The sequence below is a fragment of the Schistocerca piceifrons genome, chromosome 7 (assembly GCF_021461385.2).
Source record: "Schistocerca piceifrons isolate TAMUIC-IGC-003096 chromosome 7, iqSchPice1.1, whole genome shotgun sequence".
NCBI lineage: Eukaryota > Metazoa > Arthropoda > Insecta > Orthoptera > Acrididae > Schistocerca > Schistocerca piceifrons.
The window spans coordinates 35,594,944-35,608,844 of record NC_060144.1 but is presented as its reverse complement, the minus strand read 5'-3'; the positions used below and the strand labels follow the sequence as shown (position 1 = coordinate 35,608,844).

General features: G+C 40.3%; 1 protein-coding gene across 3 annotated transcripts in view; it reads left to right on the top strand.

Annotated features, from left to right (window-relative positions):
- Positions 1-13,901, top strand: part of LOC124804681 (OTU domain-containing protein 7B-like) — a 109,466-nt gene that overhangs the window by 69,376 nt on the left and 26,189 nt on the right. For all 3 annotated transcript variants that reach the window (XM_047264930.1, XM_047264928.1, XM_047264929.1), the window contains exon 9: positions 12,608-12,809. In XM_047264930.1, the coding sequence (XP_047120886.1) occupies positions 12,608-12,809 (202 nt within the window). The remainder of the gene's footprint in view (positions 1-12,607; positions 12,810-13,901) is intronic.

The following is a 13,901-nucleotide window of genomic DNA, read 5'->3' as shown; positions in this document are numbered from 1 at the left end:
TCATCTGTCTGGAACATAAGCTGAAAGATAGCTGAAATATTCCTTAGTTTTTGAGATCCAGCAATCTTATTTCTTGTCAGATCAGGCTGCATCTTTGTAGTGTATACTTCTATAGTGTTTTTGAATACTCACATAGCTAAAGTGAATTTACTGTTCAGCTTTATTTTCTATGTAGATGTTGGAGAAACCAAGAAGAAATTTAGAAAGGGGAATAAATTTCAGGGTGAAGAAATTAAGACTTTGAAGCTTGCTGATGATGCTGTAATTCTGGCAGATGGTAAAACATGAAAGAACAGTGTAATGGAATTGATAGTGTCTTCAGAATAAGTTATAAGATGAATACCAACAAAAGTAAAACAATATAATGCAGTTAAAATAAGTCAGGTGATGCTGAGAGATTTGTTATTAAATGAGACACTGAAGTAGTGGAAGACTTATTGGGGCAGTAAATAACTGAGGGCCAAGACAGAGAAGATATAAAATGTAGACTCACAGCTGCAAGGGTCAGCAGCAGACGATATGAAAATCGTAGCATATGCAGATGAGGTAATGATTTGGGAAGAAAATGAGCAGAAGTTGGAAGAACTAAATAGGTGACAGAGAGTAATTCAAGAAGTGGGCATGGAAATAAGCTTAACAAAAGGTGAAGTAATGAAAATCAGCAGGAAAATTAGAAAATGAAGGATATAACTTAGAATGGAAAAATTATTAAAGAAATTGATGCTTTCATATATATAGGAAGTAAATTAATGAAGAAAGAAATAATCAAGGATAAAGTTTTCGAGAGAATAGAAAATTATTTGAAATTTTGTTGTTGTTCATAAGACGTAATTATAAATTGGAAAATACCTGCCAACACAAAGATAATGATGTACAAGTCATATTATCTGCCAACTGTGACCTAAGGATCAGAATGTTGGACTTGAACAAAGAAAAATGTGCAGAATACAAGCAACAGAGATTCACTTTCTACGAGGGATCCTGGCAAAGACGAGAAGGAATGGGATTAGGAATAAACAAACAATATGAAACAACCTGCAGATTAAGTCTGTAAAAGAATGTATGGGGAGTAATAGGCTGAAACGGTTTGGCCCCGTTAAAATAATGGGACCAGAAAGACATCCGAGAAGAGCCCTAGAATGGACAGAATCTGGATGAAGACTAATTGGAAAGTTACAAACAAGATCAAGAGATCAGGTGTAGGATGATGTGAATTGAATAGGACTGCTATGGGAGGAGGTGCTAAATGATAGACAGTGGAAGAAAAGAGAATCTTGGAAGAGGCTCTGTGAATGACCTGCATTAGCAGAAATGTTTCAGAGAGGAGGGGGAGGAGAAGGGGGTGGGGGAGGAGGAGGTTGATGGTGTTTTTGTGGCACATGACAGTGAAGGTTATTATAACATTTTGATTAACATGCACCTTCAAATGACACAAAAACCAGATTTCTTTATTTTAGGTTAGTTTGTGGATATTTTTAATCTTACAAAATGAAACATGCAGTTTGTTCAAGAAACTCAGTGATGGTAATTTTATTCTCTAATTCAAAAATTTTTGGCTAAAATTATTGAAATAAAATGTTTCTCCTTGTCAAAGTTCTTACGGTTTTTGCAGCTGGTAGTGTTTTTACACGTCGTGGACTATAAAGTAATTCTCATTTCTTACAATTGAACCCTTTTCCTGTTACATGCTGTTATGTTCCTCCTCTAAGGTGAAGCCAGTGAAATGTGTAAGATAGTTATATATTGACTCCCTTGCAAAATATTTAGGTAAAAACTTCTGCATGCTGAATCACTGTGATAAAAGTCCTTATTCACTCTCCTGTCATCTATAGATTAACATCAATGAAGAGAGAGAACTTAATATAAACACTGTTCATTAAAGTGGCCAGCTGCTTTTAAGAAGCTTTTAAAATCTAGTAAAAAATTAAGCAACACTTTAATTATATATTGATAGGAAATACATCATGGCCCTAAGTCACCAGTGTCGAGTAACAACAGTCTGCCCAGACAAACTCTTAAACTTCCTATTTTTCAGCAATATATCCATTACTTAATTCCTAAATAGCACATGTCTTTTTGACTCGACGAAAATAATTGAGTGGCATGTTCTCCTGGCCTTATTCGTGTTCATATAATAGAAACTCCAGGTTGGAATAACATAACCTTAGAAATAGTTTAGATTGTTGCTTGCCATAAAGATGAGCCATGGAGTTGCAGACAGCTACAACAGAAAGACTATTACACATATAGCTATTGGCCAAAGCCTTCCTCAGCAAAAAACCATACATATTTGCACAGGCAAGCATACCTCGTGCACACTCCGCTGCCACCACCAGTAGCTCCAAAGCAGTGGTGGCAGCAGTGTGTGTGTGTGTGTGTGTGTGTGTGTGTGTGTGTGTGTGTGAGGTTTGCTTGCCTGAGTGAATGTGTGTGTTTTCTCTGCTGAGGAAGGCTTTGGCTGAGAGCTACATGTGTTTTCATTGTGCCTGTCTGCAACTCAATGGATCATTGTTACAGTTCCTGATATTGATGTATTTCATTTTCAGTTGCAATACATTTACACCATCTTCCTTCACAGGAATCTATAGGTATTTTCTTTTCAATACTGTGGATGCTTTCTCCCTTTCAGTATGTCTGTTTTTGAGCAGGAGATACATCTTCTTCTCAACATTCACCTTTTTCCTGCTATGTAAATTTGTGCCAGTGGGATATGAACCTTTGTTTATGCACACAGAATTTGTGTGTTCGTGTGAAACATTTAGTGGAAGTTGTATCTCTACCTCATCTTAGGCTCTTCCAAGTTAAGTGATATGGATTCAACTTCTGTATTGTCTCTGGAATAAGTCACAGTGTTTGAAACAATACTGTCGGTCTTTTCTTCTGACTGCAAGAGTCAAATATTGGAGACAAATTAGCAACAAAATATTTCTTGTTGTTGGTCATCAAATGTATCAATACAGTACTTGCAGAAAGTTTAGCAACATGTCTAAATTTTGATGAATTCATGTGTATCCCTTAAGTTAAAACATTTCAGTCAAAGTTTCACTGGATGTTATTAGAGTTCTGAATCTGGCTGTAATACTTTGGAGAGTTAATGTTTTTCGGTTTTGTAAACAGAGCTAAAAAATCTTGTTTTTCCAACTAAAATGTCTTCTTTCTCTAAAACTGCTAGTTCTACAGCTATGAAATTTTTAATGCCACTTCATTACACCCTAGCAATCACAAAAATAACAACACATTGTGGGAAAAAATTCCTACTGATTTGGCCACCTCTCAAACAAATTTATTTTTCCCCAGTAAATTAGGTGCAATAATGGTCAGTTTCATTACACGGTACTACCAATTGGCAACACTTGCACAAATCCTGACCATGCAGTTGTTTTCTCAATATCTTGTTTGTCATGTATCTGCAGTCAAAATAGGTCTAAATATTGCCAATTGGGAGTTATTGTGTAACAAAACTGACCAATCCTGTCACCAAATTTATTGGGGAAAATTTTTATTTGAGGTGGCAGAAAATGAGTAGGAACTGTTTTTCCCTTGTTGTATAAGTATCTGTATTATTCATATCCTGTAATGAAGTGACACTAAAATTTCCCTAGCTGTAGGAGTAGCAATTTTTCAAAAAAGAATATTTTAGTCACAAAAACAGGATTTTTAACTCTATTTGCAAAATAGAAATACCTTCCATCTCCCAAGGTATTAAAGCTACAACAGTGAAATTTTTACAGAAACCTCATAGTTAAGATTTATAATAACATCATTAAAATATTGTCTGAAATACTGTTACTTTAGGGGCACATGCGGATTCCAGGAAATGTTGATCTGTCCTTAAATTTTCTTCAAAAATGTAACAGGCCAAATGTTTTATTCCCAAAGGCAAATAAGTGGAAACTATTGGCAGGTAAAAGTAGTATTCTTAAAATCAACAAATTTACTTATTGTAACTCTTCAGGCTTTCCTGGCAATCTAATGACATCTTGGGTTGTCGGGTGTTCTGCCGGATATCAGCGTCGTACTTGCACGATATTTCGGTCACGTAGCTCGTGACCTTCATCAGGTGCGACCTGAGACTGCTCCTCGAGTGGACCTGGTCCAGTATTTATGCCTATGGCCTTCCACCTCCACCAACGGCTGCAGGCACTTCCTCTGTGGTCCGTGCCCATTCCCTGCGACATGCTGGAGCGTTGCTGCTCCGTTTTCCATCCGCTGAGGTTCTAGGTGTTCCCTCTGCGGTCTGCACCCACCAAACCCGCTCCTGGGGGTTTCATCTACGGTCTGGGCTACCAAGCGTTCCCCCTGCCGTCCGCACCCGCTCACCATGGCCTGTTGGAGCGTTGCCGCTCCGTTTTTCGTCTGCTGCGGCTCTGGATGTTCCCTCTGCGGTCCGCGCCCACCAGTCCCACTTCTGGGTGTTCCATCTTCGGTCTGGTGCGCCTGGGAGTCTGTCAGGGGCTCGTTTTCCATCTCCATGTCTCTGGTTCTTCTGTTTGTGTAGTGTTGCAGCTGGCCCCATTGCTCCTTTAACAATTCCAGAGCCGGATCCCAGGCTCTGCGTAGCTGGTACCCTGTGTCACGGTTCATAAGATCGTCAGCCATTTTAATTTCTATCGATTCTCTTATAACACTGTCCCAAAATCTGGGTGTTTGTGCTAGAATCATGGTATCCTCATACTTCATGGCGTGATCTAGTTCTAGACAGTGTTCAGCAATGGCTGACTTAGTCACCTGTCTTAATCTAGTGTGCCTCTGATGTTCTTTGCATCTGATCTCCACAGTTCTTGTCGTCTGGCCAATGTAGGACATGCCACATTGGCAAGGTATATTGTAAATCCCTGGTTTTCGTAACACCAAGGCCAGGCCGCCGAAATCAAACATCACAACCGAGGAGAGGCTTGCACTCAAGAAACTATGGGAAGACAACAGCATTGTGGTACTGCCAGCAGACAAAGGGAACTCCACTGTCATCTTGCAGCGGGTGGATTATGATGAGAAAGTACGCCAACTTCTGGAGGACCCTGCATACAGAATTCTGGAGTGTGACCCCACGGATAAGGTGGCCAAGAAGACTAGTGCTCTCTTGAAGGAAACAGAGATGCCCGACAAGATCATCAGACAACTACGGGAAAAAGCGCCAGTGCCACCTAGACTGTATGGTCTGCCTAAAATACACAAGGAGGGCGTGCCCATACGTCCTATTGTCAGTAATATTGGGGCACCTACGTACACAACAGCCAAGTACTTGAAAGGTCTCCTGTCTCCATATGTGGGGAAATGTATTCCCCACATCCGCAACTCAGAAGATTTCCTGCAACGCCTCAAGCAACTGCACATCAGATTCGGACATCATGGTTAGTTTTGATGTGGTATCGCTGTTCACCAGGGTCCCACTGAAGGACTCACTAGAACTGATTGCAGAGAAATTTGATGGTGCTCTGTTGGACCTGTTCAGTCATACACTGACATCCACGTATTTCCTGTACAGAAACCAATATTACGAGCAAACTGAAGGTGTAGCTATGGGCAGCCCACTGTCCCCTGTGGTTGCCAACATGTTTATGGAGAGTTTTGAGGAGAGGGCATTGGAGACAGCCACATTTAAACCCACATGCTTCTTTAGGTATGTGGATGACACCTTCGTGATCTGGTCACATGGGATGGACAGGCTCAATGAGTTTCTTGAACATCTTAACTCATGCCACCCTAATATCAAGTTCACCATGGAACTGGAGAAGAATGGCCAGCTGCCATTTCTGGATGTACTAGTCCAGAGGAAAGCAGATGAATCAATTGGCCACAGTGTGTACCGAAAACCAACACACACTGATTTATATCTGCAGGCCAGCAGCTGTCACCACCCTGCACAGAAGAATGGGGTTCTGAAGACTTTGGTCCACAGAGCACGTGCCCTGTCAGACCAAGAGAATCTACCTATGGAGATAGAACGTCTCAAAACAGTTTTCTCCAAGAATGGATATACGGACAGACAAATTGAGAGGGCACTCCAACCAGCCACTATACCACAGGTTCCTGAAGAAGACCAAGATGAAGCAAAGAAGGTGGCATATCTGCCCTATGCTGGCTCTATTTTTGCCAGAATCAGTAGGATCCTCCGTAAACACAATATCAAGTGTGTTTTCTGTCCATACAACAAGATCGGGGGACTGCTGGGGAGTGTCAAAGACGACCTGGGGTTACGAAAACCGGGGATTTACAATATACCTTGTCAATGTGGTATGTCCTACATTGGCCAGACGACAAGAACTGTGGAGATCAGATGCAAAGAACATCAGAGGCACACTAGATTAAGACAGGTGACTAAGTCAGCCATTGCTGAACACTGTCTAGAACTAGATCACGCCATGAAGTATGAGGATACCAAGATTCTAGCACAAGCACCCAGATTTTGCTACAGTGTTATAAGAGAATCGATAGAAATTAAAATGGCTGACGATCTTATGAACCGTGACACAGGGTACCAGCTACGCAGAGCCTGGGATCCGGCTCTGGAATTGTTAAAGGAGCAACGGGGCCAGCTGCAACACTACACAAACAGAACAACCAGAGACATGGAGATGGAAAACGAGCCCCTGACAGACTCCCAGGTGCACCAGACCGAAGATGGAACACCCAGAAGTGGGACTGGTGGGCGCGGACCGCAGAGGGAACATCCAGAGCCGCAGCAGATGAAAAATGGAGCGGCAACGCTCCAACAGGTCGTGGTGAGTGGGCGCGGACCACAGGGGGAACGCTAGGTACCCCAGACCGTAGATGAAACCCCCAGGAGCGGGTTTGGTGGGCGCGGACTGCAGAGGGAACACCTAGAACCTCAGCGGACGGAAAACGGAGCAGCAATGCTCCAGCAGGTCGCAGGGAATGGGCGCGGACCACAGAGGAAGCGCTTGCAGCCGTTGGTGGAAGGGGGATGGCCATAGGCATAAATACTGGACCAGGTCCACTCGAGGAGCAGTCTCAGGTCGCACCTGATGAAGGTCACGAGCTACCTGACCGAAATATCGTGCAAGTACGACGCTGATATCCGGCAGAACACCCGACAACCCAAGATGTCAATTTACTTATTGTCTTCCTCATTGAACTGCATCCAGTTGAACCTAGTGATTATACAGAATCTATTTCTTTGTTCTCTCTTATTTCTCCAACATCAGTCCCTAATGTTTCCCATATGTTCTTGAAAATATTACTTAAAGCACCAAAAAACAAAGATGATGTAACTTACCAAACACAAGTGTTGGTATGTTGATAGACACACACACACACACACACACACACACACACACAAAATTCAAGCTTTCGCTACCTACGGTTGCTTCATCAGGAAAGAGGGAAGGAGAGGGAAAGGCGAAAGGATGTGGGTTTTAAGGGAGAGGGTAAGAAGTCATTCCAATCCCGGAAGCGGAAAGACTTACCTTAGGGGGAAAAAGGGACAGGTATATACTCTCGTGTGCACACACATATCCATCCGCACATATACAGACACAAGCAGATATATGTAAAGGCCAATGCTTTCGTTTGGTAAGTTACATCTTTATTTTTGCATATGTCTGCTTGTGTCTGGATATGTGTGTGTGTGCGTGTGCGAGTGTATACCTGTCCCTTTTTCCGCATAAGGTAAGTCTTTCCGCTCGCGGGATTGGAATGACTCCTTACCCTCTCCCTTAAAACCCACATCCTTTCGTCTTTCCCTCTCCTTCCCTCTTTCCTGATGAAGCAACCGTGGGTTGCAAAAGCTTGAATTTTGTGTGTGTGTGTGTGTGTGTGTGTGTGTGTGTGTGTGTGTGTGTGTGTGTGTGTGTGTGTGTTGGTAACTTACACCATCTTTGTTTTTAGATATATTTTTCCCGTGTGAAATGTTTCCCTTCATTAAAAATAATAGCCTTTTAGCTTAATTATACTTCATTCAGGTTTTTGGCAACCGTTTCCTTCCAAATCTCTACAGAATAAGTCAGCAGAATTGTAGAAGTACTGTTGACATTTGTCCGAAAACTATCTCCTATTTATTTCCCATTTCCTTGAACAGAAACTGATGTTAAAAGACCAACTCACAGAGCATTACTTTCTGTAAGTATTCATTGCACTTTTCTTTGGCTAGACATCATGCAACAACACTAGGTAGAACATCTCAGCTGTACCGCTTCCATCACAGTGCAGTGCAATGCTGTGGTGGCATCTACACCGGCTGCGCATCACAGACCAAACTAAAACTGTGCATGCATGATCAGACAGCCTCTTTTGCCACAGGGAGTCCTATTGCTTCCACAACTATCCATTGTGCCTTGGACTGTGCACCTTAAAATAGCAAATAGGTGGTCATTTTGACTCCACATAAAATATTTTCATACTTGATTTAAACAAGGGCTTTATTTTAGTGAATGTTAATCTCTTTCTTTTTGTAACATGGTTATTAATACATTACATGTTTAATCAATAAAATATCGTACAGATGTATTGTTGTTCATGCTAACAAGTTTCCCGTATTAACTGTTTGTAAGATCTTTTAGACACATTTTGTATATATGGTCCATATTATACTCGCTTCTGTTCTATACAGGGCTTTGTTGTACTTCTTACTCGAGCCAATGGAATCTGTTTAGATGCTCTTTGTGCAGATGATTTCTCATATTCATGAACATTTTCTGTACATAGGTTTGCGATGTTTTATACAGTTCTGACTGGTGTTGTTGCCTTTGCAGAGCCCAATTTTGGCTTTCTAGATGATTTTAGCCTGATGTCATTGTATTTTGTCTGTTCCCTTGAGTTGTTTCACTAGCTGAAGTGAACTTCTTCCTTTCCATTTTCTTGTTTGCTACTATTTTTTCTAGATAACCCATGCATTTATTGCTGCCATGTCTCAGGTGTTAGAAGACATGCGGCAGCCATCTCCTATGTACAACCTATCAAGTGTAATTACATCCACCCCATAATTTGTTACATTGAGGAATGCTGTGGTTTCAGATTTCTGTTTTCCTCCTTTGCTTGTTGCTACTTCAGCATGCAGTTTACTCGTAAGAACATTTTTATTCTTCTTTCCTTATGACACAGTGATGCCAGATGCTGGTGTAGTATGTTTCACGACAATGGATCTTGTATTTTGCACAAAATAATGGCATTTTCTTTTCTTTGAACTTCTTAGGAAGTTGAAGAGATGTGAAGAAGTTGTTGGTTGTCATGTTTCATCCTTGGTTCACAAATGGCTCCACGGGACACAGAATGATGTAATCTCTGCGTGATAGCACCTTCCTTTTTGTGTCCTCTTTCTCTGATATTTTGGAAAATATTACATACATTTTTAAAAGCTTATTTCATTCCATGAGCGCGCGCGTGTGAGAGAGTGCACATGTGTGCATGCGCACTCTCTCTTTGTCGCTACATTAGCAGACATCCAGAATTTGAGATCATATGTGTAGGGTTTGTTGGGCGTGAACAATGAAGATTTTCTGAATTGTGTTGTCTTCAGTGATGAATAGACATTTCACCTAAGTGAAAATATGAACACACACAATGTGCGCACCTGAGGGTCAGCAGATCTCCATAAGATGGTACAACTGCAGTGAAGGATCTGCTTAATGCAACCTTCAATGAACATGTTATCTCCAGTGATTTTTCCAGATACATGGTGTGCAGAATCACAGCAATCTGAATCCAGGTGACTTTTGGCTCTGGTGATGTCTAAAAGAATCTGTTTGCTTGGGACATGTTCAGTCTCTCCCTGTTTTTTAGGCTAGTATACAGGAACAAGTTGCTCAGATTCCACTGGATTGCTGTGGTCAACTATTCATGACGTTGTTTTCCAGATGCAGCAGGTCGTCAGTGTCTCCGGTGCTCATATTAAACATATTGTGTAAGTGGCAGTTACTGATAAAATCAACTTTATGCCTTTCTCATTTGTTTGGTCTTTTCTGCCCACATCCCACTTCTAATCCATTACATATGGAAACATTTCTATATATGTCTTTCATTTATTATTTATTTATTTATTTATTTATTTCTTGTTCCGTAGATCTAGCTAGTGAGTCAATCACAAGGATATGGAATGTGTCAAATTGTACAGGTTTCAATTTAAACTTACAATAAATACAGGGGCAATTCAATGGCAAATTGTACATAGTTTAAGTAAGACATACTATAAATACAGTAACAGATACAATGTCAGTTAGATAACATAACAACCATTTGACAGAAAAAGGAGTTTCAAATAAAGGTTAAAGATAAGAGCACAAAGTTAAATCAGATATTAGGCCTACAAAAGTAAATACATGTACAGCAAATCTGTTGTTACAAAAAGTGTGCTAATGCCCAAATGCACAATAAAATCAATTGAGCTACTTCTAGACACAATACGTTTAGTGATGGTATACATTTTCTTTCAGGTATTCATCCACAGTATAATAAGATTTCTCTGTCAGGTAATCTTTGAGAACTCGTTTAAATTTTGGCAGTTCTGTATGAACACATTTGATATGTAGTGGCAGAGCATTGAACAGCTTAATGCTGGAGTAGTAAACTCCTTTTTGTACCAGAGTGAGACGTTTCATTTCTAAATGTAGATTGTTTTTGTTTCTGGTGTTATAACCATGGAATTTACTGTTGTATTGGTAGATGGAATAATTTTTGCACACAAAGGTCAGCAAGGAAAAAAATATACTGTGAGGCAGTTGTTAGGATACCTATCTTCCGAAACAAGTGCCTGCAAGAGTGTCTTTGAGGGACCCCACACATTATTCTGATTGCTTTTTTTTTGGATGGTGAAAACTTTTTTTGCAAGTGGTTGGTTCCCCCAGAATATGATAGCATATGACATCAATGAGTGGAAGTAGCCAAAGTAGGCAACCTTAATAGTGTCAACTTCAGCCACTGAAGAAATTACCCGCATTTACTGTGCCAGATTTGCACATGGTGGCGAAAATTGGAACTAATTCCCCCTCCTCCCCCCCCCCCCCCAAGCGTAATTAGTTTGCACATTAATGCATTAGAATGTCTACCAAGTTTCGCTGATGTATGATAATTAAAGCCCACATTGGACCTCTGTGAGTAGCTGCACTGTAATTATAACCAGTCTGTATGTTACTCATCATCAAGGTTTCTATCAACCACATCTGACCACCACAAGAATCACTGTGTTGTGCACCAAGCACATTGCACACCTTTCACATCTTGTGCCTACCATCCAAGAACAAGTAATGAATCCACCGCATCATTCTATGTTATCCTACTCCATTGGTCAGAGACTACCAGATGTCAGACTAAGGAATTACTGTTCTCTATGCTGGTTACTAACAGCACAGCACAAGCAGCTGCGTTTGGAGTGATGCTGTGACTGAGAAAAATGGACTGCTGATGAAAGGTTTCACATTGTGTTCAGTGACGAATTGTCATTCTTTGTTACCCCAGTGATGATTGTTGGTGAGTATGGCGGTGACATGAGTAGCAGTCCCATTCTTCCAGCGTGTTGGTGAGGTGTAGTGGTGTTACTCCTGATTTAAAGGTATGGGGAGCCATTGCATATGCCTTCAGATCACAGCTGTTAGTGATTGAGAGAACTCTGATAGCATGACGGTATGTCACAGGCATCCTGCGTCCTTTTGTTACCTCTCATGCAACAGTATCGAGGTGCCATTTTTCAACATGACAATGCTTGTCTGCACATGGCACTTGTCTCTAGAAACTGTCTACACAATGTTGAGAGACTCCCATGGCCAGTAAGATGCCCATATTTGTCCCCAGTAGAACATGTGGTACCTGCTTGGACATCAGCTTCATCCCAGTGCTAATATCCAGGATATCAAGGACTAGTAATAACAGTTGTGGGCCTGTTTGCCTCAAGAGAATGTGCAACACCTTTAATACCTTTCCCTACCAAAGCAGTGCATGCATCCAGGCCAGAAGGGGGCACAACATTGTACAGATAAGTGGGCTCATGCTACCAAGTTCTTTATAAATATGATTAGCTGTTAATCACTGTGATAACATCACATACCCTCTCAACCAGTGAAGTTTCATTTTTTTTTTTTCTCTCCTCCACTTCTGGATGCTTCACTTTCTTGTCAGGCAGTGTTGTTTTGTTTAATTCAGTTTCTGATAGAATTATGGTCTCATCATTGTTTACTTGAAACTCTCCCCTTCTCTTCAATTAGTTCTTATCCCTTTTAATATTTTCTTTTCAAATACTCTGTTTGTACCTGTAACATAATTTTTTTATAAGTTCCTTTGTTAAATAATTGCCCATTTTGTCTGTGTCCATATAACATTAATTTTTTTAGGTTCTCATCTTACTTAATTTAATCTGGTATGCCACCTGTTCGTAAATATATTCTCTTGATCTACATTTCTGACTTTTTGCATTATGAGTCTGCATCTTGCAGCTCTATTTCGATTCTCATACTGTTGCGTTCTGTGCCATTTCTTTCATTGCTTAGTAAAATGTAATTAATGTAAACTGTATCTGACACAAAATAATTTTATTAATGTACACTGCATGTATTTTACTATTTATTTAAACTTCAAAATCAGTAATTATTTAATCAGACTTGCTATGTCTTTGATTTACATTATCGGTATCAATTTAATTATATTTATGTTACGTAAACAGGTTTTCTGAGATGGCTTCTGACAGTGATCCCAGTGATGAAGGTGTGGCCTTTGGAGGGAAAGCAGCGAGGCAGTTCCAGACAGCAGTAGCAAAACAGTTTGGCAGCCTTAGCCGTCGATTGAGAAAGAACTTTGGATCACTTACGAGAGCATCTAAAGTCAATGCCCAAAAGAAAGACACCCCACTTAATAATCAGCAACAGGTAAGATTCGAGTGGAAGAATAAACTGTCAATCATTTCATCTACATACCTACTCTAGCTTTCCTTTCTGGGTCATAAGAAATGTTTACTTACCCCTGACAAATTTTCCTAGCTTCACCAAAATTGTCTTAAGATTCATATCAGTCCAAAGTTGTAAGTGTTGTTTTTATTGAACATAAGGCTCTCGAAGAGCCTCCCACTGCAGTAAGAATGTGGATAGCCCTCAAGCTTTGTCATCTCCACTTCTGTACCCTGAACAAATTCATTTGCCTGTTAGAGATTGTTTTTTAAGCCACAGCAAACCTTAACCTGTTTTCATTAATATTTACAGCCCCTTTTTGTAAGTTATTACTTGAGCCATGCTTTATCAAACAGAGAAGAAAAAATTCCTTCTTTTGCATGTGAATGTTTAATTTGTGTCTACCAAAGATGTTTTGCCTATTCATGCTAAGCATTATCAGTGGTCTATAATATAAAGGAAATTAGTTAATTATACAGATATTGGTGGGATTTCTGTAGTGATCGTTAGCAGCACATTTAAACTATCTAATATTACATATAAAGATGAACCAATGAGTTGCAGATAGCCACATTGAAAAGTCTGCTATTTTAGCCTTTGGCCAAAAGACCTTCTTTAAAAGTAAAAAAAAAAACAAAATAGTCACACAAGCACAACTCTGGAATACACGACCACTGTCTTGGCTGGTCTCTTTCTCTCTCTCTCTCTCTCTCTCTCTCCACCTTGTCCCTGTATGCTCCCACAAGCAGAACTTCTTTACCGTATCCCACCCCTACCCTGCTATCCCTCCCCCCTTCGTGACCCAGTCTCCATGTTTTTTATTATTTTTATTATACGTATCTGTGACTCCCCTATAGGGTGTGTAGCAACTATCCTTTTTCATAATATTGTTACCTTCCCTCCTGGATTTTCTGTTGTTTGATTCAACCATATATTTGTAAATAGGTAAATAATTTAAATGAACTGTGAAGAATGATTTCAGATCTCCTATCAAAATGTGTATAATTAAATACTTGTCTTCGTACTACAGAACACTGATGATGTCTAGCATGACTAGGTGAAACAGGTTCAATA